The following is a 26,345-nucleotide window of genomic DNA, read 5'->3' on the forward strand; positions in this document are numbered from 1 at the left end:
ACTGCCATTTCAGGGCCTTGATCAGAAGCAAGTTTATTCAAAAATTTGTCTGAAATATGAAAATGCTAAAGCAAGATTTAAGCCTTTTGAAGATACTCCAGGTAAGGAAGAAGACAGGAAATCCTTTGTCCTTTGTTTTTCAGCTTTCTAGCCAGTTAAGTTTATGGAGGATATACAAATCTGAAAAAGAAAAGAGCAGTCTAAGAAAAGAAAACTTCATAAGATCAACAGTCAAATACCATTTCTTGTGACATTCCAGTTCTCATCGAATATTCCAAAAATGCTATAAAGAATTAGTTTTCATTAAACTCTTATTTCCTATAACAAGCTAGCCAATTTTCTTTCATTGGATTTAAAAGCATCAACTTCATGTATGTATATGTATAGATTAAGTGTAGGTTTGTCCTAAGACTTCCCCCTCTTTCTATATTCCTCTTCATACATGGACCTCCCTGTGTTGATTATCACCAATCTATAGCATACATATCTTATTTGTGCAAAGGTTTTGAATGTAGTCTCCTTCATTAGACAGAGAACAGTTTTTCCACTTTTATTTTATTTTTGTAATTTCAGAGTTTAGCGCGGTTCTTCGCTCATAGTAGGAGCTTGTTACCCAATCTGAGCTGTTGAGAAAAAGTCACTTATCTGAAGTTTGTCTCTTCCTCTCTCCCCCCACGCCACGTCCTCTAGCAAGCAAGAGAACCCCTGTTTCTAACAGAGCACAGAGTCCCTAGCTACAGCTCTTGAGCTGGAGTAGCTCCGCATCTTTCATTTGGATGGGGGTTTTTCTGACGGCTATCCTTCTTTGCCTATCCCCTCCAACCCCCAGTCCCACTTCCAAAGAACTTTCTCCCCAGGTCATTGGGGAAAAGTGGAAAAACTAAAGATGCTGCACGTAGTTCTTTTCTTCTCGGTTTCACAAAAGCTGTAAACTCTACTACAGATCCCTTTCCATGGTTCTGTGAAGAGCATAGATTCTATCTGGGTATTGTCCATTGCTTTGGAAGGAAGACATAAGGGAGAGAAAATGCTTCTTGAAAATCCAAATATTTTACAGACTTGAGAGAGAACATTGTATAGACCGTGCAAGGAAAATTTCCGTGGAGTCGTTAGTCGATAAAAGCAAATGAGTTGTAGTTTTTAATGAGGCTGATGGTCAACACGCAGTTGATGTGATTTGAGCTCGGTCACTGCTTCTCTTTTTTAAGGGTTACATTTGAAACCAGGTCTTTTTGAGCCATGGTTCTCTATCCCCTACGCTCCACAAGCTCTAAAAAAAATCATCCATCACAAGGCATATTTATAAAATTAAATTGTATTTCTTTCTGCCTTGACTGCCACTCAATTCTAAATACACCTGACCTCGGTAGCCACAGAAGCAACCCGCATGCATACCAGGGTGACTACATTTCATAATTGGTTGAGTGCTGGACCTGAAGTCTGAGAAACCTTAGTTCAAATCTAGCTCGAGACAACGAGCTTTATGACCATGGTAAATCACTTAACTTCCTGCTGATGGTTTTCTTATCTAAAATGGGGATAATCAGGGGCGGCTAGGGGCGCAGTGGATAAAGCACCGTCCCTGAAGTCAGGAGTACCTGGGTTCAAATCCGGTCTCTAACTACTTAGCTGTGTGGCCTTGGGCAAGCCACTTAACCCCATTTGCCTTGCAAAAACCTAAAAAAAAAAAATCTAAAATGGGGATAATCATAATTACCTTCCTGGGTTTTGGTGAAAAACAAATAAGATATTTTTTAAAGCTTTTGCAGACATTAAAGAGCTACTTAAATGGTAATTATACTACTTAACTTTGATGATTCTAGGGAAAGGAAAAAGAGGCTCCACCTATTTTTTTTTTTTTTTTTTTACCTCACCTGAAAGGACCTATTCTGCATCCTGGATCGCCGATTTCATTCCCCCCTTCGCCACCTCGCGCAGATATGTGACCACGAGGTGGTGTCCCTGTTCCTCAGCTAGGTCCACGGGGAGGCGACCCAGGGAGTCCTTGACATCCAATCGTGCTCCCGCCTGGTGAAGTAGCATCAGAGTGTCCAGGAAGCCCTCCCGGGCAGCGTCGTGTACTGGTAGAGTGAGGGTTGTCAGGTCTGGAGTATTGGGCTCTGCTCCGTGCTGCAGCAGGAGCTCTGCCACGCGCACACTGCCCATCATCATGACCTAGAGGGCAAATGGCAGGATTGGTCACATTAACAACGCATCTTGGGAAGATTCCTAGGATAAGGCGCAAGAAATGAGATTTAGGTTCTGTTTATCTCTGTATTCCCAGCCCCTAACAGTATCTTGCATAAAAAAAGATGCTTCAGAAATTTTTTAAAGTTAATATAAGTATAGGGGTGAGGTATGGCATAGATCTTTGTGTATGGGAAAAAGCGGAGAAGTCAATACTCGAATACAGAAGTAGGAACGAGGAAATGAATTTAGGCATGGGTGTATGCATTCATTTTTACAGCACATCAAATAGACTAAAAGAGCTAGAAATGTATATGACTGAGGCATTGCTTACAATTCAAAGCAATTATTTTTAATTTTGATGTGACAACACTCCCAGAAACTGCCCAGGCAATAAATAATAATAAAAGATGAGATGGCTTAGATTAGTTCCAATTAACAAGGGAGTACATTTACGTGGAATCAACAATCTTTAAAGAGGCAAAGCATTGCCTCCAGGATCTCATTCCCCCTTAGAAGAACTAAAATATGTAGGTCTCTAGAAAACAGATCAGACCACTGGATCCGTGAGGAATCTAGACTCAACATGAATTGAATTAAATGCCATTTAAAATTTAGGGAAAAGAACCACAGATTTGTCATTAGAGCATCTGCATTTGAATCCAAGCTCAGTTAATCTCCGTGTGTGTGTGTGTGTGTGTGTGTGTGTGTGTGTGTGGTCTAAATTACTTTTGAGGACTCCAATTTCCTGGTTAGTAAAAGAAATCCCAGCCCCAAGGGCATTTCTATATCTTCCAGCTCCGAACCTAGGATCCTAATTTAAAAGGCCTTTTTCTAAGCATATTCTGCAATGCAATCACTGAAATGCTCTCAGGCCATGAAATAGATTTATGATGCCAGAATAAATACAAAGTTATTAAAGAAATTTATTTTCTGGTTGTCAAATATGTACTTATTGTATTAATTGCATCACATTAATTTTACTGTATTGTAATGCAGTCCTATTTAGTTGGTTTTAACTTTTTTTAAGGAAAAATTAAATTATCATGGTTCTCATATGAAGAATTGTCAAATTCTTCTGTGTAATTTAGAAATCAAAGTATGATGTCCCAGGAGCAATTTTAAACTTTTGAAAATAACTATATTTATACAAGTGGTCCACAGTTTGGAAAATAAGGTGGCTATTAAAACTAACTTTTAAAAAGGTCTGAAAGTGCTAAAATCTGAATTAAATTAATGAAACAAAATAAATTTTGAGATTTTGCTAGATTCATGCAGCAGAGATGGCTGGGCAAATTGTGAATTCTGTCAGTTTGGTATCTGATTTTTTAAAAAAGAAAATCTTAAAACTTAAAAAAGAAAACTAGCTTAAATTAACTTTATTATTTAGTTGCTCTGGCTTATTGCAGGCCTACATATATTTCATAACCAATAAAAATGATGTAGTATAATTTGTCAACTGACTGTAAAGAGAATTTCTAAAGGGATGTGCTTTTAGTTATGACAACATCCATGAAAGATATATGTAGCCCACTGAGGTGATAAATTTAAAGACAATAGTAATGGATTTTAGTTTGATGAATTCATTTACAAATCAGTGTTATGGCTTTTTAACTGCAGCACTCACAACTTACAAGACTAATAACTAGGGAAAAAATTAAGAGATTTATGGATTTTGAGTTGAAACAGATATTAGGGACCATAAATCCAACCTCCTTATTACTTTATTTGGCTTTGCAAATACTAATTAAATCCTAAATTGTTTACAAATTACATTAAAGGAGCTGAATATTCATTGCAAATAATAATAATAAAGTTGTTGAAAACATTCATTTAAATATTTATTGGAAATAGTAAAGTTATTGAACATTATCAGTTAAATTTTTTTTCAACCATCCTAGGTAGTAATCAATCTATGTGGAACCAAATTACATATTCAAGGGGAAAAATGCTACATTGCAATTGTGATCGTTGTATCATCTCTCATTAAACTCTATACAAAATACTGGAGGTTGTAATTCACTTCACCTCATAAAAAGTCAGAAATAATATCATATTTGTTGGAAGCGGTTCTAAAAAACTACAAACAAAAGATGTTTGTTTTCACTAATTGTTTCCAGCAATGTGATAGCAACCATTCCTAACCTGTACAACTTCTTGCTTGTATCCAAAAAACAGACCACAGCTGACCACTGGGTTGTACTCAGGTTCTCTAGTTCTCTTCCAGGTCTTTCCAATTTTTAAAAGATCGTTTAAATATAATCTTTTTGAATATTAAATATATTTTCTGTCCTTTGCTTTCCTTTTATTAAAAGTATTATTTTCTTTTTTAGTTTTTTTTTTTTTGTAAGGCAAACGGGGTTAAGTGGCTTGCCCAAGGCCACACAGCTAGGTAGTTAATTATTAAGCGTTTGAGACCAGATTTGAACCCAGGTGCTCCTGATTCCAGGGCCGGTGCCTTATCCATTACGCCACCTTAGCCGCCCCTTAAAAGCATTATTTTCAATGTTCTCAAAAAACTTTTTTCTAAAAAATAAGCCAACATTGTTTTACTGACATACTTAAAAATGAAAATACAGAGGCACATTTTTAAATCCAACATTTTCGAGGAAAAATCAATTTTAAGTGGGAATTGAAAATCATAAAGTACTTTTGTAGGCAATAGTCATAGCCTGTAACTTAAAAGTGAGTCATTAATTTCTTTCGAGGGCACATTTTGAAAAGGAACGAATAGAACTATATTATTTTATTTGCCATTCCCCCAAGATCTGATTATTCATCGAAATCCAAACCAAAATATCATCATCCCCACTCCACTCCTCAGACCTCCCCCCATAAACTAGGTTTTTTTTTTCTAAAGATAACTTTTGTATTTAACATTGTTAATTTTTTCCTTGAAGAATTGCATTACTACATCTTATGTTGTGGAGTCACGAAAAAGATATTTCATTTGGAAATGAAGTCTTCGTTGTTTTTGTTCTCTATTTTCCTTGGGCAGAGACTCAAATTAGCAAATTCTGAACTAAAATAATCCTGGAATCCTGAGGAACAGTTTAGCTCTAGATTTCGAGAGACAGTAGTGGAAGCAATAAAGTACTTTTGTAAAAAGTTTCAAGATAGCTTCAATCTCACACGCAGGAGCAAGCATACAATTATTATTTGTGTGGTTACATTTTGAAGAGGAAAAAATATAACTATAGAATTTTCTGTGCCCCTCCCGCATTACCATTGTCATCCTTGCTGATCTTCCTTCCTGTCCTTCCCCCCAGATCAGATCCATAATAAGTTAGACTTTTATAAGTAGTTTATATTTATCACTGTTAATTTTCTCCCCGATGAATTGTATTTTTACAACCTGTAGAAAGTTTGGAGTCAGGAAGAGATGTTTCATTTATATGTGTATATACATGTGTGTGTGTGTGTGTGTGTGTGTGTGTGTGTGTATACTATTCCATACTTTTCATCATTTGTATTCCTTAACCGTGTAGTTCAGTGAGAAGCACAGACCACTCAAATGGGAAGACATTTTTTAAAAGTTACCACTTAATCATTTTTAAATTTACTTTTAACTCCACCCCCCACCGCGAATAATTCGAATTCCTATTTCTTTCTTTAAATCTTCGATGAATTCCCTTTTATACGGAGCTCCGGAACACTCTCCCCCCTCTCCTCGTTCCTTTCCACTCACTGCCTCCATTCTCGAAGATTTCCTTTTCCCTCTACCTGAATGGCGCTCCGGCCGAAGCGATTCTTGACATTGGGGTCAGTGCCTGACTCAAGGAGCTTCTGCACTAACTCCGTCCGACCCCTAGCAGCAGCTTCTGTCAGTCTCTCTACGGACAGATTCATGATTTTCTTTGGATTGTGCCGTTTGTATATCCCGGCTTCTTTGTAGTGCGCTGCACCTTCACAACTTGCCTCCGAATTAAATAAGGCCTATTTCCCCCTCGCGGCATCCCCCCTTCCTCTCCCATCCCCGTTAATTCCGCAACCCCTCCTTCCTTCTTAACAGTCCCTTCTGATTTGAGGAACATAGCAACTCTGTCACCATTATTTTTCGTCCCTGGGCGGGACGGACTGGGTCTGGGCGGAGCGAAGCAGGGAGGAGGGAGGTGAGTGAGTCAGCAGTGGTAGGGTAAAAATCGGGCAATTTGCCAAAAACGTAAGGCTTTGTTCCTGGGTCACTAACTTTTCTCAACTACTGGATTGATACAGAAGACAGCTATATTGACAGCTTGGGAAATTATCTTCTAAGGGTAAAATTCTCCTTTTAAAAACTAACTTTAGATGAACTTGGCAATGAGTATGAGTAGACCGAGTGATGAGAAGTAAGCATAAAGAGAAAAACCGTTCCCTTTCGACCACCCCGCCCCGCCACCTTTCCATTGTTTTCTGTACCGAAAACTGTTTGGGCTCAATGACTACCAGAACCCAACACCGACTGAATCCTGCTCAAAGTCAGTTAAAGAATGTAAATAGTTCAGTTTCTCTAATCTTCAGATCAATTTTATGACTATGGCAGTACCCAATTCACCCATTAAATGGGAGTACAATGTGATATAGTGACCAGAGCTTTGAGTTTGGAGTCAGAATACATGGATTTAAATCCTGATTCTGCTACTTAATAATTATGAGTTTCATTTTTTTTTTGATCATCAGTGTCAACTGGTAAGAGAATTAGATTAACTGGATTTTACGGTCCTTTTCCCAGCTCTAAATCTTATGACCTTGCATAGATTGAAAAACAGGGGTCACATACATATGTATATATCATATGATGTATACATGCATATATACGTGCACATATATGTATCGAAGTTTTTATGGTTCTTTATGTGAAAGATGGATTAGAATTGATTTTCTTAAACCCAGAGAGCAGAACTTCAAGGCATGGGTCAAAGAAAGGTGTGGAGAGACATTTTGAAACTTGCAAAAACTTCATAACACTATCTCAAAATGAAATAAGTTGCCTTGAGATTTAGGGGATTCCCTCAGTATATATCTTTCATCCATCAAAGATTAATGTCCTAAGCCCTGAGTAATATCAAGATTTTTTTTTTATTCTGGTACTAAAAATGTTTATACACTGATGGGGAGAGTCATCATAGATGCATAGAGATGAGTTAATATAAATCCAGAAAAATAAATAGAAAGTAATTTCAGAGAGGGCACTAACAAATGTGGGGGGGGGATCTGTTAAAGATAAAGGGGCTTTCTTCTAGAAATAGTTTAAGAATAATAGTTTGCTCTTAAATATTTTTTTAACCCTAAGAGAACTTCACAAGGAATTTCAATCCTGAAATTGTTTTATTGGAAATATTCAACATTATTGTATATACATATACAAGTGCACGTATCTAAGTTTTTGAAAGGTTTTTTTTTTCATGTGAGAGACTGATTAAACTTGATTTGCTTAAACTCAGAGGGCAGACCTACAAACCATGGGTCAAATGACGGTGTAGAGACACAGTTTTAAATTTGCAAAAAACTTCGTAATATTTTAGTGCTGTCCCAAAGTGAAATGAGTTGCCTTGGGATTTAGGGGATCCCCTCAGTACATATCTTTCATTCATCATTTATTAAGATTAGTGTCCTAAGCACTGAGTAAAACAATGGTTATTTTTAAATGTTCTGGCCCTCAGAGAGCTTACACACTGATTAGGAAAGACAGTCTAAGTGCATAGATTTGAGTCTATATAAATGCCTAAAAAGTAAATAGTAATTTTAGAGAGGGCACTAAGAAATGGTGGGTGGTGCGGTGGATAGAGCACCAGCCCTGGAGTCAGGAGTACCTGAGTTCTAATCCGGCCTCAGACACTTAATAATTACCTAGCTGTGTGGCATTGGGCAAACCACTTAACCCCATTGCCTTGCAAAAACTTAAAAAAAAAGAAATGGTGGGTGTATCTGTAAAGATATTGCATTGGAAGTAGCATGTATATATTCCTCTCTCTTCTCCTCAGAGTATATCAGAGAATACAGTGTAGTCCAAGTATATGCAAGTATAAATTAGAATTGAATGAACATGGAAAATTGTATAAACGCAGCATTATTTCATATGCAGGGGAATTGCAGTTACCCTGGAAAGTGTCCTTGGATAATAACTATGATTGCATTTGTGTCCAGTCTAGAGTGAAACAGAGTTCTTCATGTGAGACAGAAACTATTCTTGTGAATAGACTGGAACATTGAAAAATAGAGATGGAAAGAGAAAATTGTCACAAGACCTTAGTACCCATCTAGTCCAACCCACACATGAAGGGAATCCTCACTATAACGTATCAAAAATAAATGCCTTTGCTTGAAGAACTCTAAGGAAAAGAGAAACTTCTACTGTCTGAGTATGTCTAATATGCCTTTGATCAACGTCAATTATTAAGTTTTCCTTCCATCAAGCCTTAATTTTATCTTTTGGACTTTCACTCATTGCTCCTTGTTTCACCCTATGATGCCAAAGAGATCAAGTTTAATCATTTCTTCATGTAATTCTTCAGTTAATCTTCAAATGTCACAGCCTCATGTCCTTTCACCATCTGAGTTGCTTCTGGGAATTTTTCCAAGATTAAACACAGCACAGCAAATGAGGTCTGAAGAGGGTACAGTATAGTTAAATCGCTAGCTCCTCATTGCTGGTAGGTTTGCCCATCTTAATGCTGCTCAAGGTTGTGTTAGCTTTTTTTTGGAGGGGGAATGCTACACCATGGCTGCTGATTCAGATTGAGTTTGTAGATTATTAACTATTACCCTTAATTTCGTGTCATCTGCAAATTTGATAAGCATATCATATATGTACCTTTATCCAAGTTATTGATAAAAATGTTAAACAGTAGAGGGAGGGTCAAATGCAAATACCTAGAGATTACTCTACTGTAGAATTCCCGCCATACTAGTGTTGAATCTTTAACAACTGCCCTCTAATAAGTCTTGAATCTACTTGGTTGAATCATTGTATAATATATAGTTTTCCATATTATCCACAAAATAGCATGAAATATTTCATCAAAAGTTTTGCCAATAGTAATTCATTGTTGATGGAACTGTGAAAATAAAATAAGCTAATGATTTCAGAAAAACATGAAAAGACACAAAATAAGGACAAAATGAGCAGAGCCAAGAGAACATTATGTACTGAAACATCAATACTATTTTAAGAACCCTTTTGAACAAATAATTTATTTTGACTATTATTAAAATCCAAAATTAATATATAAATAATCTAATAAGTATATACATATATAATAAAATGACATAAGAAAAACTATCTGCCTCTAGAGAAAGTACTAATAATTAGAATTAGAAGGATAAATAGAATAATTTTACACACACACACACACACACACACACACACACACACATACAGACAGACATATTTATGTTTAAGGGTAGCCATTGTTGGGGGGTAAGAAAGCAAAAAAAGAAATTTCATGATAATTTTTTTATATTTGAAAGGAATAGCAAGTTGGGCATAGTAGATTTTCAGCTTCATGTGCAATATTTTTTTGGTTATACTTTGTTATGGAAATATTTGTTTTATTCCATATATGAAAATAAAATTTAATAATAAAAGTTTTGCCAAAGATTAAAGTCAACCATTTCCACTGCAACCCCCTTTGTCAATCTGTTAAAACTGTAAATGAGGTTAAACAGGTATCACTTATTCCAAATGAAGTCATGTTTAGTTCTTTGTAAACATCACATCCATTTCCAGGTGCTCACCAATCATCTCTTTTATTACAAAGTGGATTCTGAGTTAGGATGACCTGAGTGCAAATGTGGATTCAGATACTTACTAGGTGTAACCCTGGGTAAGTAACAACTTCTAAACCTCAGTTTTCTTATTCCTAAAATGAAAATAACAATAGCACCTTCTACCTAGAGTTGTAAACCTTAAAAGTCTCTATGAATGTTAGTTATTAGTCATTTTCCCAAGAATTAAAGCCCCAAGGTCACCAGTCTAATAGAAGTAACAGATTCTATTTTCATTTTTTTTGGAAAATTCAATTTCCTTTGAATTTCAAATATCAGTGACAAATGGCTCAACAATCACTTCCGACAGGTATTTCATGACCAGAAGATATAGTTCATCTGAATCAGATGACCAAGGTGACTCTAGATGCTCTCTCACTTTCTCTTTACTTATTAAGTTACTTGATAACTCTCTTTCTTACTCCTTGAATATCAACTCCATGTGAGCATATGTTCTGTTATTTCCAATAGAAAGATCATTCTCCTTAGCAGAGAAAACAAAAACAAAATAAGTGTCAAGAATGTCTATTATAAAGATACTATCCCGTTCTTGATTTTCTATTTTTAATAAAGGTGATTTTTAAAAAAAATCTTGCTCTTATGATTCCTTCATCAGCCTAACGTCATTGTGAGTTTTTTTTTTAAAGCATTCATGTTAATCTTTTTTACCAGATGGGCCATGCTTTTATACTCATCTTTTGTTACTTTACATTTTTTAGTATTTTGTACAATTCTCTTTTAAATCTAAGTAAACTAGTTAAGTTGGCTGTCAATCACACTGATCTCCTTGGACAAAAAACATTTTTTTTTCTTCATTGTAATTGTTTACCTTTTTGTCTTCAGAATTTCATTCTTGGACTGACTTTCTCTGATGTATTTTAATTTATGGCATCATATCCCACTTTCTTCTAAACCTTTTTAAATGTGCTTCTCTAAATTTAGGATACTATACCATTTCCTGTCTATCTTCATCTCCAAGGGTAGAGTGGTAATTTCTCCCCTAAGATTTCAATCATTTACACCTAGTAACCAATTTCTGCCTCTTAGTTAGAAACCCAGAATAGACTATTTTCTTGTTAGTTTCTTCATATTTTGAAAAATGACACTGCCACTATAGTGGATCAAGAAACTATTAGCTCTTCTGTTTTTAATAGAGATCACCAGCAGATAACTGGGTGAAGACCCCATGATAACCATATTTTACCTTTCTGCCAGACTTTTCTGAACCTGTCATTTATTTCATCTTTCTACAAAAGTTATCTGTCCAGTAACAATAGTCCAATAACAAAATCACTTCTATTCCCTCACTTGTCTTTCAACCATTTTTTTTTATTATTCTTTACCTTCCAGTGATTTTCTTTGGATTTGTTTACTTCATTTAAAGGAAAGGGGGATTTTATGGTTTAAAGGTAGGATATTTTGAAAAGAGGTATGGATCAAAATATCATTCACCTTACATCTCTATGAGTTGTGGGCATGGGAAAGGGATTTCAGGTAAGAAAGAGATCTTTGAGCCTCCTAACTTTATCGTCTCTTTATTCTGTCTCCTCTTAATAATTCTCCAACCCGTTTCCCTTGTCTTCTGTACGTGTTCATTCTTTTTTTTTTTTTAAATTTATGTTCATTCTTTAGACTGGAAAAACTAAATCTCTGTATATATTCAAACTTAAGGAGAAACCATATGTTGATAAAAACCAGTATAGGTTGGTGGGGAGAATAATTGTTTGAAAGTCATAGATGCTACCTTCTAAATTTTAACTGTCATAGAATTTCCAAACTGAAAAGTATGTTAAGACACAGACAACACTGTTGAAAAGACACATCATAATATTAATTGCTTCTATTTATAATTATAATTACAAATTATATTTACTTATATTTGAGGCTTTATGTGTAGCAAAGTTTGATACAAGGAAGGTGGTATGGGGGAGGGAATAGAATCCGAATATAAATACGTATTTGTTACACTAAACATGTACATGCTGCACATAGTCAATGAAGAATTATTTACCAGCACAAATAACATCTGTTCCTTAAAGAACATTTTCAATTTCCTTCTTAGTGTCATATCACAAACACTCTAATCCCTTTGATAAATGATAATATAAGAGTGTGATTGTATTTTATCTTTTAGTCAACCACGTAGGGTCTCCATGATTCTTCTATCTCAAAAGCCACCACTTTTTGTCAGAATGTTATCATTTACTATATAATTATGGAAAAGTCAGTTAACTTTGCTTGGTTTCAGTTTTTCCCACTCTAAAAATGTAAAAAAATGATACTACCTATTTCTATAAGAATAAATTTATGAGAATAAGTAGTATACCTCAATTTATAAAATATGTATTCATGAAATCTGTGTTAATCAAATTTTATTTTAATACATATGCTATAGTAAATCCTGTCAAGTGATAAAGTATCTTCCAAAATTTTCACTTTTGTATATTTGATTTTTTTAGAATGAGGTATACATGTAAGTCTCTGTGTAATATTTAAAGTCCTTTGAGATCTAGAGAGGAAAAGTTACAGATAGTTTTAATATTGGGAAGTTTTTCTTTTTATCAAACCAGAATCTCCCTCTATGTCATTGCATCCATTTCTCTTCATTCTGCTTTGCTGCAGAATAAGTCTAATCCTTGTTCCACATTAAAGACCTTCATATGCTTGAAGAACACTGTCATGGGTTTTTTTTTTTTAGATTTTTCAAGGCAATGGGGTTAAATAGCTTGCCCAAGGCCACACGGCTAGGTAATTATTAAGTGTCTGAAGCCAGATTTAAACTCAGGTACTCCTGACTCCAAGGCCAGTGCTCTATCCACGCGCAACCTAGCTGCCCCACACTGTCATGATTTTTTGTAAGTATTCTCTTCTCTGTGATAACCCCTTCCAGTTTCTTCAAATGATCTTCCAATGGCATAATCTCAAAGTCACACATACAGGTCTCCTTCTCCTCTTGATAGGAGCATGATGTTCTCTTAAGTTATCAAAGAGGGGGATATTTTCTTAAGTTATCAATGTTATTCCTAAAAATTCTTGCCTAGAGTAGAATAAAATATTTCAAGATATTATTTTGGATTGTTTTTAGGTTTTTGCAAGGCAATGGGGTTAAATAGCTTGCCCAAGGCCACACAGCTAGGTAATTATTAAGTGTCTGAGACCAGATTTGAACTCAGGTACTCCTGACTCCATTTATCCATTGTGCCACCTAGCTGTTCCTCCAATACATTATCTTACCAGGGCAGAATACAGTAAGAAAAATACTGGGCTGCATGTAATACTATGCTATGATTTTCTGTTCTCTATCAGGATATCAAAGAACAACTTCTCCTACAAAAGGTTTCTACTGCATCATTTCATTTTCTTTATGTAGCATAAGAATGCAGGATATGTTTCTACCTGCCACAATAGCCAGAAGGTTTGTATTAAACTTAAAGTGACTAAAAATTTTAGATTTTTTTTGAGATGAATGGTTTTATCTAACCAAATTTCTTTGACTTGGCTCAAAATTCTACCTACCAATATCCTTTTGGGATCCTGACTTTTTTTTTATTCAATAAGCTGGCTCTCAATGACAGCTTTGTACCATTTGAGAATCTAATAATGCCACTAACTGTCTTTTGCCAAATGTTTTGATAATCATGATCAACTACACAGAGTACTCCACTAGAGATCTTCATACAAGATGAACAATATGAAGATTCTTCTTTCAATTTGGACTTTGAAATAATTCCAAATCCATCTAAATGTGTCATAATTTTGACCACATGTCTCAAAACCACGAGATCGTCAAATTCTTTGCAGATCAAGGAAATTATGGCTTTAGCATTGAATGAATAAAAATTTTCTAAATATTAGGCATTGTGATAATTGCTGTGGATACAAATAAAAATAGAGAATAAAATCTCTGCTCTTAAGGATTTACATTCTAATATAGAGATGTAACATATATAGGACAGTTATGGTTGTGGAAGGATATTTTAATTGGGCAGCCATAGAAATGATGAGTAGAATTAAAAGTCAATTGACTGCTGAACTATGTACTCTCTTAATATCTGCCCCTGATATTAAGCAAGGTATCAATTTTGTATCAGTCACTTTTGTTGTAAACTTTCTAGTACAAAGATTATTCTGCTTGAGAACACACACACACACACACAGACACAGACACACACACACACACACACACACACACACACACACACACACAGACACCCCCAAAGTAAGACTTGAACAGCCTTGCCTCTTACCATCATCTCATCCATTTCCTTCTTGGAGCCTTTTCTTTTTTCCTTAAAACTTAAATCCCCTTTGCTTGTCCTTAGGTTTCTTGAATGACCCAGTCTGAACATTAGTATTTTTGATACAACTCATTAAGGATTAAGACTTGTTTTCCTACTTTGTTTTCCTCTTATGTACATATCTTTGAAAAATCTAACTTGCTTAATTAATTCTCTCCATATCCATATAAGTTTTAAAAACATTATCCCCTAATGCAGTGTAATCAGAATATTGGCTCTGACTTCAGAGGACAAAAGTGCGAATACCAACCCTGAGGCTTTCTACCTGCTGATGTTAAGAAAATCCCTTATATACCTACAGTTACACCTGTAAAATTAGGGCTTTGTATTAGATGACTTCTGTGGAGCTTTCTGACTTTAGAGTTAATATTCTATTGATCTTTTCTCCAGATTTTTTCATCATTGTATCCTTATTAATGCTTGAGAAATTCCTATTCTTTTATGATTTAACTACTAGAGAGTTTTAGCCCATTTTACCTATACTTTTCTTGAACCCTTCTGTAGAGATAATAATTAGAAGGTTATTGCGATATTCTAGGCAAGAGGTGATTAAGAACCTGAACTAGGGTGGTCTCTTTGAGTGGAGAGCAGAAAGAATGGAACATATTACAGAGATATTGTGAAGAAAGATAGGTCTAAGACATGTGAGGAAAGAGTTGAGAGTTCGAGGATGGCAAATCATTGATCTGGGTGGCTAGAAGGATGGTTATATCCTTGACAGTGCTAGGAAAATTCAGAATGAGATGTGTCTGGAGTAAAGATGAATTTTGTTTTGGATATATTGAGTTTGATATACCTATGGGACAATCTCTTCAAAATGAACAGGAGGCAGCTAGTGATATGAGAGTCTCTCAGAAGAGAGATTGGGTGTGGGAATCATCTTTAAAAAAGATGAAAACTTGGGGCGGCTAGGTGGCATAGTGGATAAAGCACTGGCCTTGGAGTCAGGAGTACCTGGGTTCAACTCTGGCCTCAGACATTTAATAATTACCTAGCTGTGTGGTCTTGCAAAAGCCACTTAACCCCATTTGCCTTGCAAAAGCCTAAAAAAAAAAGATGAAAACTTGACCTTTTGGGAACTCACCAAGTGAAAGAATATAGAAAGAGAAAAATTTATAGCACAGTAAAGGAGGACATCCACTGTTAGTAGTGTGACAAAGAATATCCAACTGCTGACTGACAACTAGACAGGTGCCAGGAGAACCGAGAGAGGGCTGTCTAGAAAGCACAAAGAGGGGAGGGTATAGAGGAGAATCCAGTGTCAAATGCAGAAGAGAGATCAAGAAGGATGAAGACTGGAAAGATTTAGCAATGAAAGGATCATTATTAATTATAAGAAACAATAGACAGGAGCTAGTGAGAATTTTGTTTGTTTGTTTTGAATTGGGGAGACATATATAGTTTAGAGGCATAAGAAAGGAACCAATAGAGATAGACTGAGGACTAGAGAGATAATGATAATAGCTAAAATTATATAGTGTTTTAAAAAAGTTTAAGAAGTGCTTTAATGAAGGATTCCCCACAATCTTAGTGCATTTTTAAAACTTTAATGGTTTAAAACTGCATCAAGACTTTTTTTGGAGACACTTTAAATAATTTCATTTGAACGCCACAATAGCCCTATGAAATAGATTTTAAAGGTATTATTACCTCACTTTAATGTTGATGAAACTGAAACCCAGAGAAGTAAAAAGGTTATTTTATCAGCAGAGAATCTAAAAGTAAATGTTCTTAAATCACTACCATTTCATTAAAAGTTTTTGGAATACTATTTTAAATGCATCAAATAAAATGCATAGGAATGAAGGAAATGCATTTATAAAGCAGTCATTATGTGTTATGTACTGTGTTAAATGCTTTCCAAATATTATGCCATTTAATTTTTATAACAACATGCAAGATAATCGCTATAATTATACACATTTTACAGTTAAACTTTGGTTAAAGTTTACAGTTAAGAAACTGAAGAAGTGGGGCAGCTAGGTGGTACAGTGGATAGAGCATGGTCCTGGAGTCAGGAGTACCTTGAATTCTAATCCGGCCTCAGACACTTAATAATTACCTAGCTCTATGGCCTTGGGCAAGCCACTTAACCTCATTGCCTTACAAAAACCTAAAACCCCCCAAACAAACAAAAGAAACTGAAGAAGACAGAGTTTAAGTGACTTACATAGAGTCACTCATTTAATAAGTGTCTGTGGTCAGTTATGAACTCAGGTCTTTGTGACTCCACCTGCTTCCTAGGTACTTCTAATTTATAATACAAAAGAAACCAAATGGTAATAAAACAAAAACTGCAGCTTTTTCTTATCCAAACATGCAATCCCACTCCTTAAATCCATACATGAATCTTGTGATTTCAATTCTTTTTGTCCATTTTTGAACAAATTGTATCTAAAACTCTTGAAATATTAATTTAATTGATTTAACCATTTTTATTATGAAATTTCATTTTGGATGATCAAATATTAGATGCAGATGGGATCTTGAAGCCATCTAATAATATCCTTTCAATTTATATGTAGATGGGGAAACTAAAGGCCATTGAGGTTATATCACTTAAGATTGTGTTGATATCAAATGGCAGAATGGGACTTTAACCAAAGATAATCCAAAGAGTTATAGAAATAATGAAATTACTTGAGTCAACCATTAATTTTGATAGATTTTCACTTTGTAATATCAATGGCTATGACTCCGTGCTTTTATTGACAGTAGGCTGACAAGATGAAACTGGATTAAGCCTAGGCATATTATGATTTGCCAAGATCACATTGGTGTTAAATCTGAGAGATTTAAAACCATGTTCTCTGACTCAGCACCAGTAATCTTCCTACTTGATGTTTACTTTTAATAGCAATCTAGAATCATAGAATAACATTTTAAGGGATTAGTATTCTGAGTACTAGTCAGAAGGTATATTCAGAATATTCTATATAATTTAAGGAAACAATGTGATCAATATAATGTAAATAATGTCAGTTAATGTAAGATTAATACTATAAAGCAGTTTTCCATTAGAATTGTTAAATTTTGCTTTTAATATTTGTTCTAAAAATAAAGTTGAATTCCAGTATGGTTAAAAATGAGTCTTATTTCACAGTCATCTTTGATTGTTTGCTAACATAGGCATTAACAAACTACTTATGGTAGAGATACAGGGCCAAGATGACTTATTTAAAAGAAATGACTTTTTTCTTTGTCATTGTTTTCCTCTCTCAGGGCCCCATGTGTTTTCACATTGTTTTTGTTGTTCAATTCCCTATTCTGGTATCCTACCATATTCCTACTCATCCTATGATCTAGCATTATTGACTTTTCCGTGCCCACCCTCCCTCCAAATCAAAACAAAATCTCAGCTGGATACCAGGAATAAATCAATGGGATAATTCACACTAAACTATCAGCAACTGATAAGCTCATCTTTCTAGGTACAATTTCATTTTTAAAACTCCTAAGAATCTAATACTATGAATTTTACTAGACAAGAGATTAGCACCCACTTCTTGAAAGTTAGATTTTTGAACTGTTTCTTACTTTTAGAGATTCTAATATACCCCATTATTTTAAAGATGGGGAAACTGAGGAACTATGATGTTTTTTATAAAATTTAAAGTACTTCATAAATAAAAAGTTTTAAAGTTCATGATTAAGTTAAGCAAATCAGTTTTTGGTAAATGAAAAAAAGGTAATATGGGGCTTTTAAAATCATAAGCAGAATGCAAAAGCCATCAGTATGCCTTGACTAATCTTTTCATGAGGGTTAAAAAGTACTTTAAAGAATGCTTGACCTGGAAAGGATCTTAATACTCTAGTTTTAAAGATGAGAGAACAAAATCTAAGAGGAAATGAAGCAAGCCGACACAGCGAGCAAATGAGCAAATGACAAAGTGAATATTTCCATCCATGCTGTGTGACCATACTAAGTAAGCTACCTCCCAAAGACTGTTTTGAAAACAAAATGCTAATTTAAATAGGTTTTTTTGAAAAATTCAAAAGCAAAAAAGGACACAATTTGAAACACCTAGAATATGCACAGTATAATTCAATTGAATAAAATGTTTGTTTTTTTCATGCATGCGCAGTGAAACATTTTCAAACACACTCATCAGAATTAGAAAGATTATCAGTTAGGGGAAGTGACTGTTCTTGGAGTGACTGTTTTTTTTTTTTTTTAATATGGTGAAGTTAAAAGTCTACTGAACAAGTCAGATTATCAGGCAACCAAAAAGAATCATGAGACAAGAAAATAGTGGCACTGAAAGAAGGAGGCAAAATATAAGCATATTTTTAGAATAGATCAACCAAATGAGGTGCTGCCATAAAATGATCAAGATTGAAAATCTCAAGAGACAATAGCTTTGTACTTTGGAAGGATCATGTTTCTATTTCAAAATTGTAAATTATCCTTTGGTTTAAACCATATTATATTCCTTCTCTATCAGTGTGTTGCACAGAAATACACTAATCAGTTTTCTTTTAGTGAATTCCACTGGGGTCTCATTTTCTGTAGTCTTACTGTGACATTTATTTTTGGCATTTAAAAAATTCAATATTGTATATATATATGTATATGTATATACATATATATATATATATATATATGGTCATGATAGTATTTGTACTTGACTATAAACCAAACGAAAGCATTATTGTAGATACCTCCAATCTCTCTCTCTCTCTCTCTCTCTCTCTCTCTCTGTCTCTCTGTCACATACACACACACACACACACACACACACACACACAAACACACAGAGAGAGAGAGAGAGAGAGAGAGATTGATTTAAGGAAATATCTGGTCAAAATGACAGATCCATATATGCCTTTTTGTTTGAAATTCACTCAATCCTTTCATTTGTTGGTCTAGTAAAAGCTTCAGCAGCTTCTTAAATTTTGAACACACACAAATCTAAATTTTGATCCAGAATCCAATCTTCCTGACTGATATGAGTGAACATAAAATTATAAAGTCTATCTTTTCTTTGACAAAAAAGTTTTTCCATTGAGCACAGAAACTTTCCCCAGAAATTATGTTTTTAATTATTATTATTTTAAGTAAGTATGAGACTGTTTGAAATAAATAAATAAAACCAAAATCACATCATCTCCAATTTCTTTATTGTTACTTTTTTTTTTTGCAAAATCTCATAATTAAAAGTATAGCCAAAACAATAGAAAATCTACCTCCTTGAACTGACAGTGAGAGTACAGACAAGGAATTTTATTGAAACTATTTTTACTTTCATAAATGAATGACTTTATATTCCCTTACAGCTCTATAACTTGTTCAAAAGAGGTGCTTTTCAGTTCTATTTATGTACATCTTAATTCTGAACCTCTGCATTTACCACTGTATGTACTGAGCTCGTGGGCCACACTCATTCCAGAGCATTCATTTAAAACTTTTCCCCAGAGCTAAAAATGAATTTTTTTTTGAAGTTAAAGGATGGGAAAGGAAAGAAGATGACAGGAGAAGAAGTGGAGGGAGAAAACAGAGAAGGACAGTTAAGAAGTACAAATTATCCAAGTGTTTACAAAAACCCAAACCCAAAACAAAGGTCACCATATTCAAAATGCACAAGTATTGTTATATTTTCAAACAACAAAACCAAATGCATTTATTTCTACATATAGAAAAAACATTTTAACAAATTTTAGCACAGCACTGACAATGTGAATTATTTTACTGTAATTTTAGGCCAGACTTAACATTTAAAAAAGTAGTCAAAACAGATTTAATAAATTTTACTACTTAGTGAAAAACATTTTTTGCGTTTTAGAATCCAAAGTTTCATTTTTCCTATTTACATTCTTTTAAATAAATAGTTTTAATAGTCTCAAACACAGGAAGGGACTTTGGGAATCAATATTTTTCATTTCATGTATTTGATTCACTGAGGTTAAGCCATTGCCCTATGTAACAGAAACTTATAAGATTTAGAAGCTAAACTTGAAGCCAGCTCTTCTGATTTTAACTCTTAATAGTATTTATATAATCTCATTAAAAATGAGATTTTAATGCAAAGTTTAATGATAATGAATGTATCATAATTAAAGTTGTTATTTAAATGCAGATAAGATATAATGATTTAGGTAGATTCCTAGATGACAGAATTTTATCAATAAAAATGATTTTTGACTTTTATATGATTAATTTTCAAATAACTCTCTTCACCTCTTTTCCAATTCCTTGTTATCAAATAATTGTTTAACTTGAAAAATAGTAATTCAGGAAAATAAGTCCACATATTGATCAGTTCTGAAAACAAATGTAAAGTTCCAAATTCATTTCTGCGGATTTATTGGGAGCAATGAATTTAAGACTTTTCTTAAAGATGTTTTCTTATGTACCTCACATGATAGACAAGGTAATTGACACATGTTCTTATTTCCACACTTTTATGTAGAGAAAAAATTTTTAACATGGGAAAAGATAGAATAATGAAAAAAATTACTGTCTATATCACCAGAGAAGATGGGTTCATCCTCTGCACAAAATTTAAAAACCCAAATATTATTAGCCCTGGCTTCATTTCTGTCTCTCCTTCTATGGCAGTCACAGAAGGGAAAGGGAAAGCAGGATATTGGTGAAAATGTACTTGCGGGGTGGCTAAGTGGTGCAGTGGATAAAGCACCAGCCCTGAAGTCAGGAGTACCTGGGTTCAAATTCGGTCTCAGACACTTAATAATTACCTAGCTGTGTGGCCTTGGGCAAGCCACTTAACCCCATTTGCCTTGCAAAAAAACCTAAAAAAAAAAAGAAAGAAAATGTACTTGTAATCCTTTCAGAGACCTAGCCAGACCTCAATATAAAGATTGACTCAGACAAGGTTCAGAATCTGTTAAGTCCCTCTGCATCTTTTCTTCAAAGGTCATTAGATAGAGAACTGTCTCATATACATATACATTCTCATACATAATTTTGAATACCCAAAGCCAGAGTGACAACCCTTAGTGTGAAATTAGGAGAGAGGAATAGGGGAGTTAAGAAGGGGAACTAAGATGTGAGTCGAGTTAAGATGGAACCAAGGTTTGTAGTCACAACTAACATTTTCAGTTGACAGGTGTAGTCTAAGAGAGCTTAGAGCCTGGGGGACACTAAGGATATGTGTATGTACCTGTTAGGCAGCAGGTGGTGGGGAGAAGACTGATGTAGTCTGCTATTGCAAAAATGATCATATCGCAAGAGAGAAGTAGAGCAAAAAGAGGTAAATGGTCTCCAGCAGTTTTCTCCCCATGACGCACAAGTAGGAAGGAATTCTAACCACTGGTGGACATCAGAGTTTTTGGCATTCTTGGAGATGGGGCTAGATAAGAGATGATCAATGCTCCACATCTGTTAGTCCAAGAGACTTTTAGGCGTTTGAGCAGAAAGACACAAAGTCAACTAAATATATTCCTTTTTTAAAAAAAAATTGATGATTCACAGAGACCTGAAGGAGTAAAAAAACTGCAATTCTAGAAGTCTATCTTCAGAGGCCTCTGGGGATGAAATTTAAATCTACTTACAAACAAACAAACACTCACAAAAACTAAGTAAAAAAGATCCAGACTTATAATAACCTAATCTTTCACATATGCCAAGGGAGTTTGGAGTCCCACCTCTGGATTAGGAAGTAATCTGTGTCTCAATGTTTATATGTCACTCCTTCTCAGAAATCTCTTTACCAGCTCCCTATTCTGGATGGTCTTCAACTAAGAACACTGAAGATTTCAACTGGACATAGATATGTGAGTTGTTCATAGTCAAGCTACTTGTATGGGTCAGAAATAAGATCTGAACCTGATTTCTCTAAACCCCAGTATTCTATTGATTTTTATCACATTGCTTCCCCTAAATAAACATTTTAAACATATAAATATGTATCCTGGATTTATTCTCTCAGCATTTTGTTTTTTCCCCTTTCCCTTCCCCCTTATTCTTAACTCCTCCCAAGTAAAAACAGATATTATCAGAGAATTCATCTGATACTGCAAAGTTTTTTTATTAGACAGATTAGTTATCTCAATTTAATTTTTGAAAGTGTAGTGTTCAGTTAACCCTGCACAATAGACATGCCATTAGAACATTAGAGATCTGAATAGATAAAGAATCTCTGATTTAAAACTAGAAGGAACTTTAAAGATCACCTAGTCCAGCTCTCTTTTGGTAACTGAATTACATAGGAAAAGTTCTGATTTGAACCAGTCTTCTAACTCTCAGTCTGGTGATATTCCCCATGGTAACACAATGCTCCAGGGTCTAAATTTTGCATGGCAAATGATTTGGAAAGTGCATCAATTCCTTCAGGTCAATACAATATATTTAAGGTCTTATCTGGGGTGGGGGAGGGAGAAAAGGAGAAGTGCTAAATTAAATTTTAACTAAGTTTTTACTACATGCCAGGAACTGTGTTAATTGCTGGGAACAGAAAGGCAAGCAAAAAGAAACACTGTTTTTGCCCTTCAGGATCTTATATTCTAATGGAGAAGAACATAAAATGGGAGTTAGCCAACTTCTGTGCATGCTTAATTTAATAAGCAGTCACTGTGGACAGTGACTTTTGTTTAAACTTAATGATCATAAGGTACTCACAAAATTATTAGTCACTACACAGTGATATATTACATATCCTAAAAATCCATTTTATCCATTTTATATTTATAAGATCCTATGTCTTGTTTAATCTGAGATATTATGCTATACAATAAATCATGTCCTGGCCTGAATTTATGTATTAATTCTGAGCCTCATTGCAAAGAGACTACTATGAAACTTCATATAAAATGAAATTACTACTAATTGTAATTTTCTTGTAAGGAAAATAATATACACTTATGAAAGTTTCTATTATCCAGTAACATGACACTTAAAAATTATCATGCAAAAAATCTCAGACTCATGATTACTTACTTGACTTTTAAAATGTCTGAGCTATTCATAATAGGATTTTCATTAATACATTTACGTCTGTATGCTTAAGATACAGGCATATCCAAACTAATATTTTATGTGAAATATACATTTGTACAATTTAAATGATGTTCATTAGCATTTATACCTAAATTATAGTTAAATTTAATAATGTTTTCCTCACTGTATTTTTATTTTGTTGTTGTTGGTGCAAAAATACCCTTTATAAATCTACTCAAATGTCACAGGGAAAATGAGGTTTTTTAAAAATAGACCCTATCTGCTGTGGATGACCCTTATTCTACAAACAGTCTTAGTAAAGGGTCAGTTCTAGTTCAGTAGAAATGTTTTCAGTATAGGCTTGGCAATAAGCTGTCTTTCATCTCAACTAGTCTAGTGAAATGCAATAAGCTTATCAGGTTTTCTGCAGGGTGATATTTTTTCAGTCCAAGCATCTCTTTTGAACTAAATGACAGAGAGGTTATAATCTTGATCAGTGGTTAAATTACCTATATCTAGAAAAATACAGATCCTTAAATTACAAATGTGTCTTATCTCTCTGTGAATGTATAAATGTATGAATTTTCTATATATATGAATGTCTACAAGAGGGATGAAATTACAGGTCCAGTTCTTATTCTATATTGTTTTATTCCCATAAGGAGCCAGTCTTTTATGCAGAATTTGAATATCAATAGGTTATAACTGACTGTGTGATAATTTAAAATTATGAAGGAATAAAATACTTTTTCTAATTTGATTATATTTTAAAATTATTCATGCAAGGATGGATAACTGCATTTCTTCAATTACAGATTTACAGTTAGACAAAGGAAGTAGGACTTCACAGTTGATAAAACAAAGAAGTCAAGAACTAGAATAATGTTCATTTTTCTATCATCCTTTTTTTCCTTTAAATTTACTCTGGTTTCAGCCAATTCAAAAGGTTATAATTTATCTTAAATATTAAATGACTTTATATGTAGATATGCATGCTAATGGCTGTGAAATCTTACATTTTGCTTAGGATTCAAAACTGATGTTTGTATATTAAGAACCTTAACTTTATTTTAAAAAAGAAAAAATCACAATAATTATAATTTAATTTTTATATGAAATAATGTTAATTCCAAGTTCTACTCTGTCTCTTGCTTTTACAGGTTTTATTTTATTTTTTTAATGAGGGGAAAGGTGGCTACCACATGGGAAGTCACTCAAATAAATAGTAGGCCTCATTACTTGGCTTCATTGTTTTCAGGCTTATTATCTAAGACAGGTTAAGTAGCTTTGTTATCTTGACCCTAAAATTTCCTTTCTAAATGAATTGAATTACCCTCAATAGCGAACATGTTGTCTTCAACATATAGACCAAATAGACCTAGTAGATATTAATTAGTTACTCAGTAAGTAGTAATATAACCGGTTAGAGGTTGCCAAATTAAGATGGCTAATTGTCCTTACTTGGAACATAGAGACAGGCACAAACCGTGATATCCCCATAAAAAATAAGATTGAATGTGTGAAAAGTCTGATTTAAAAAATCATTTCTTGGACCAGGTTGGCTCTTGTTGGTTGACAATTGGTGAGTATAATTTCAGAGGGGGAAAATAAATTCTTGGAGGTTTGTCTCACTTGGGTGGCCGAAGTTACGAGGTAGTTAAATCTTTCTGGGTGCCCTAGTCCTCTTTTCCCTCCAAAACTTTTAGAAAAGGGGAGAGAGAAAGACTACTAAAAGGCTCCACATCGAAAGACTGAGACCAGAACAAATGTTCATGACTACAGACTGGGCATTCGTAAGTCGCAGACCCCTGCACCAGCTTCAGAATTCCCTGCTGAGGAACTGAAGGGTAACTTGCACGGGAGGGTGAGGGGGACCTGCGCTGGGCAGAACCGGCTTTATGTGCCCCGAGCGAGACAAAGGTTAAGATGAAAAAAATCTGAAACATTTAAAAGAGATTTTTAAAAAGAGGTACGAGGATATAAAAGGCAGCCAGAGTGGGATGGGTGGAAGTGGGGCTTCTTTTCTGTCTGAAGGCCCCCCCTGTCTCTGTTCAATTACGTATTAAGTAAGGTTGAGTTCTCTATTAATCACAGGCACCGATAAACCCCTCTTTTCTTTTCCACAGCTTCTCTCCACGGTCTTTGCCTACCTGGTCTCCTATGGTCCCGTTTCCTCCTCACTATTAGTAGAACTTGGAAGGGTGTCGCCTGGTTGCTGACGGCTAATGCCCGGCACAGCGCCTGCACCAACTTGGCCACGAGAGTCCTGATGCGGTGGGGCCGACAAGCTCTGCTCACGCGGATGGTCACTCTCATTCTCCGAATCATTCTTCCCCCCGGATTTACAGGCCCAGTCCTTCTGCTCCACCGCGCCGATCCCTGCAGCGCCGCAAACTCGCCCTCTGCACGCAGACACACTCTCACACACGCAGAAACACGCACACGCGCGCACGCACACGCGAACACGAGTCAGAGCTCTGCAGGAGGAGAGGGGCGGGAAACCTCCATCAGTACCGTTGCTCAAGATCCGCTTTGCTTGCTGGGGTGATTGGGACCAGAGTCAAGTCAGAGTTAAGGGCACGAGAATTGGGACCGGGGGATGGGGAGAAAACTTGGGGGCCACCTTCTCCTCCTCCACAAGCCAGGATGGCTGCTCTTTAGCTTCCCCTCCCCTTCTTCGGCTCCTTCTCACACCCCCTCCCCTCCCCCTCCTTCCCCCTCCCTCCCCCCGCTTTAGTTCCGCCAGTCATCCCTAACCGCCCCTTCCTGCTGCTTTCTCCGCCCATTTCACTTTGTACCCCAACAATCTTGTCCGCCCTGCCCCCAGCCTCTCCTTTCTTTCACTCTCCCTGGAGGGTCGCTAATTTTTCATTCTTGCTTACAATATAAAAAAAAAAGCTTCGCCCGGATTGTTTTCTTTGACCAATCAGGAGCTAGAGGTCAAGTTTGAAATAAACGGCTGCACAGACCCACTCCTCAGGAGGCGCGAGATCGGGCAGCGGTGGGGGGCTGGTGCGAGGGAAGAAAAGCTTAACTTCACCTGGGGCGGCTGCACGGCCGCCTGGGCTCAGGGAGGCGCGGGGCGCGCGGGCTCCGGGGGCGCAGCGGGGAAGCGTCACGGAGCCTAAAGGCTGCTGAGGAGGCCGGGCACTAGGTAGGCAAAGCCGGGGCGAGCCTCCGGCGCGGTGCCTCGCCCCTTCCCCTCTCCCTCACCCACG

At 35.5% G+C, this 26,345-nt stretch overlaps 1 protein-coding gene across 2 annotated transcripts; it reads right to left on the bottom strand.

The window, feature by feature from the left end:
- Positions 1-26,345, bottom strand: LOC141499885 (cyclin-dependent kinase inhibitor 2A-like). Of its 2 annotated transcripts, none has more exons than XM_074202674.1 (3): positions 5,911-6,103; positions 1,875-2,175; positions 1-180 (listed from the first exon to the last, which is right to left on the bottom strand). In XM_074202674.1, exons 1-2 carry the CDS (start codon positions 6,034-6,036, stop codon positions 1,885-1,887), a joined length of 417 nt encoding a protein of 138 aa, XP_074058775.1. In that variant the 5' UTR covers positions 6,037-6,103; the 3' UTR covers positions 1-180; positions 1,875-1,884. The 2 variants fall into 2 exon arrangements, with proteins under 2 accessions (XP_074058775.1, XP_074058774.1); XM_074202673.1 differs by lacking the exons at positions 1-180; positions 5,911-6,103 and adding exons at positions 25,278-25,604; positions 26,010-26,345 and having other exon boundaries at positions 1,886-2,175.

Source organism: Macrotis lagotis, chromosome X (genome assembly GCF_037893015.1).
Source record: "Macrotis lagotis isolate mMagLag1 chromosome X, bilby.v1.9.chrom.fasta, whole genome shotgun sequence".
Taxonomy (NCBI): domain Eukaryota; kingdom Metazoa; phylum Chordata; class Mammalia; order Peramelemorphia; family Peramelidae; genus Macrotis; species Macrotis lagotis.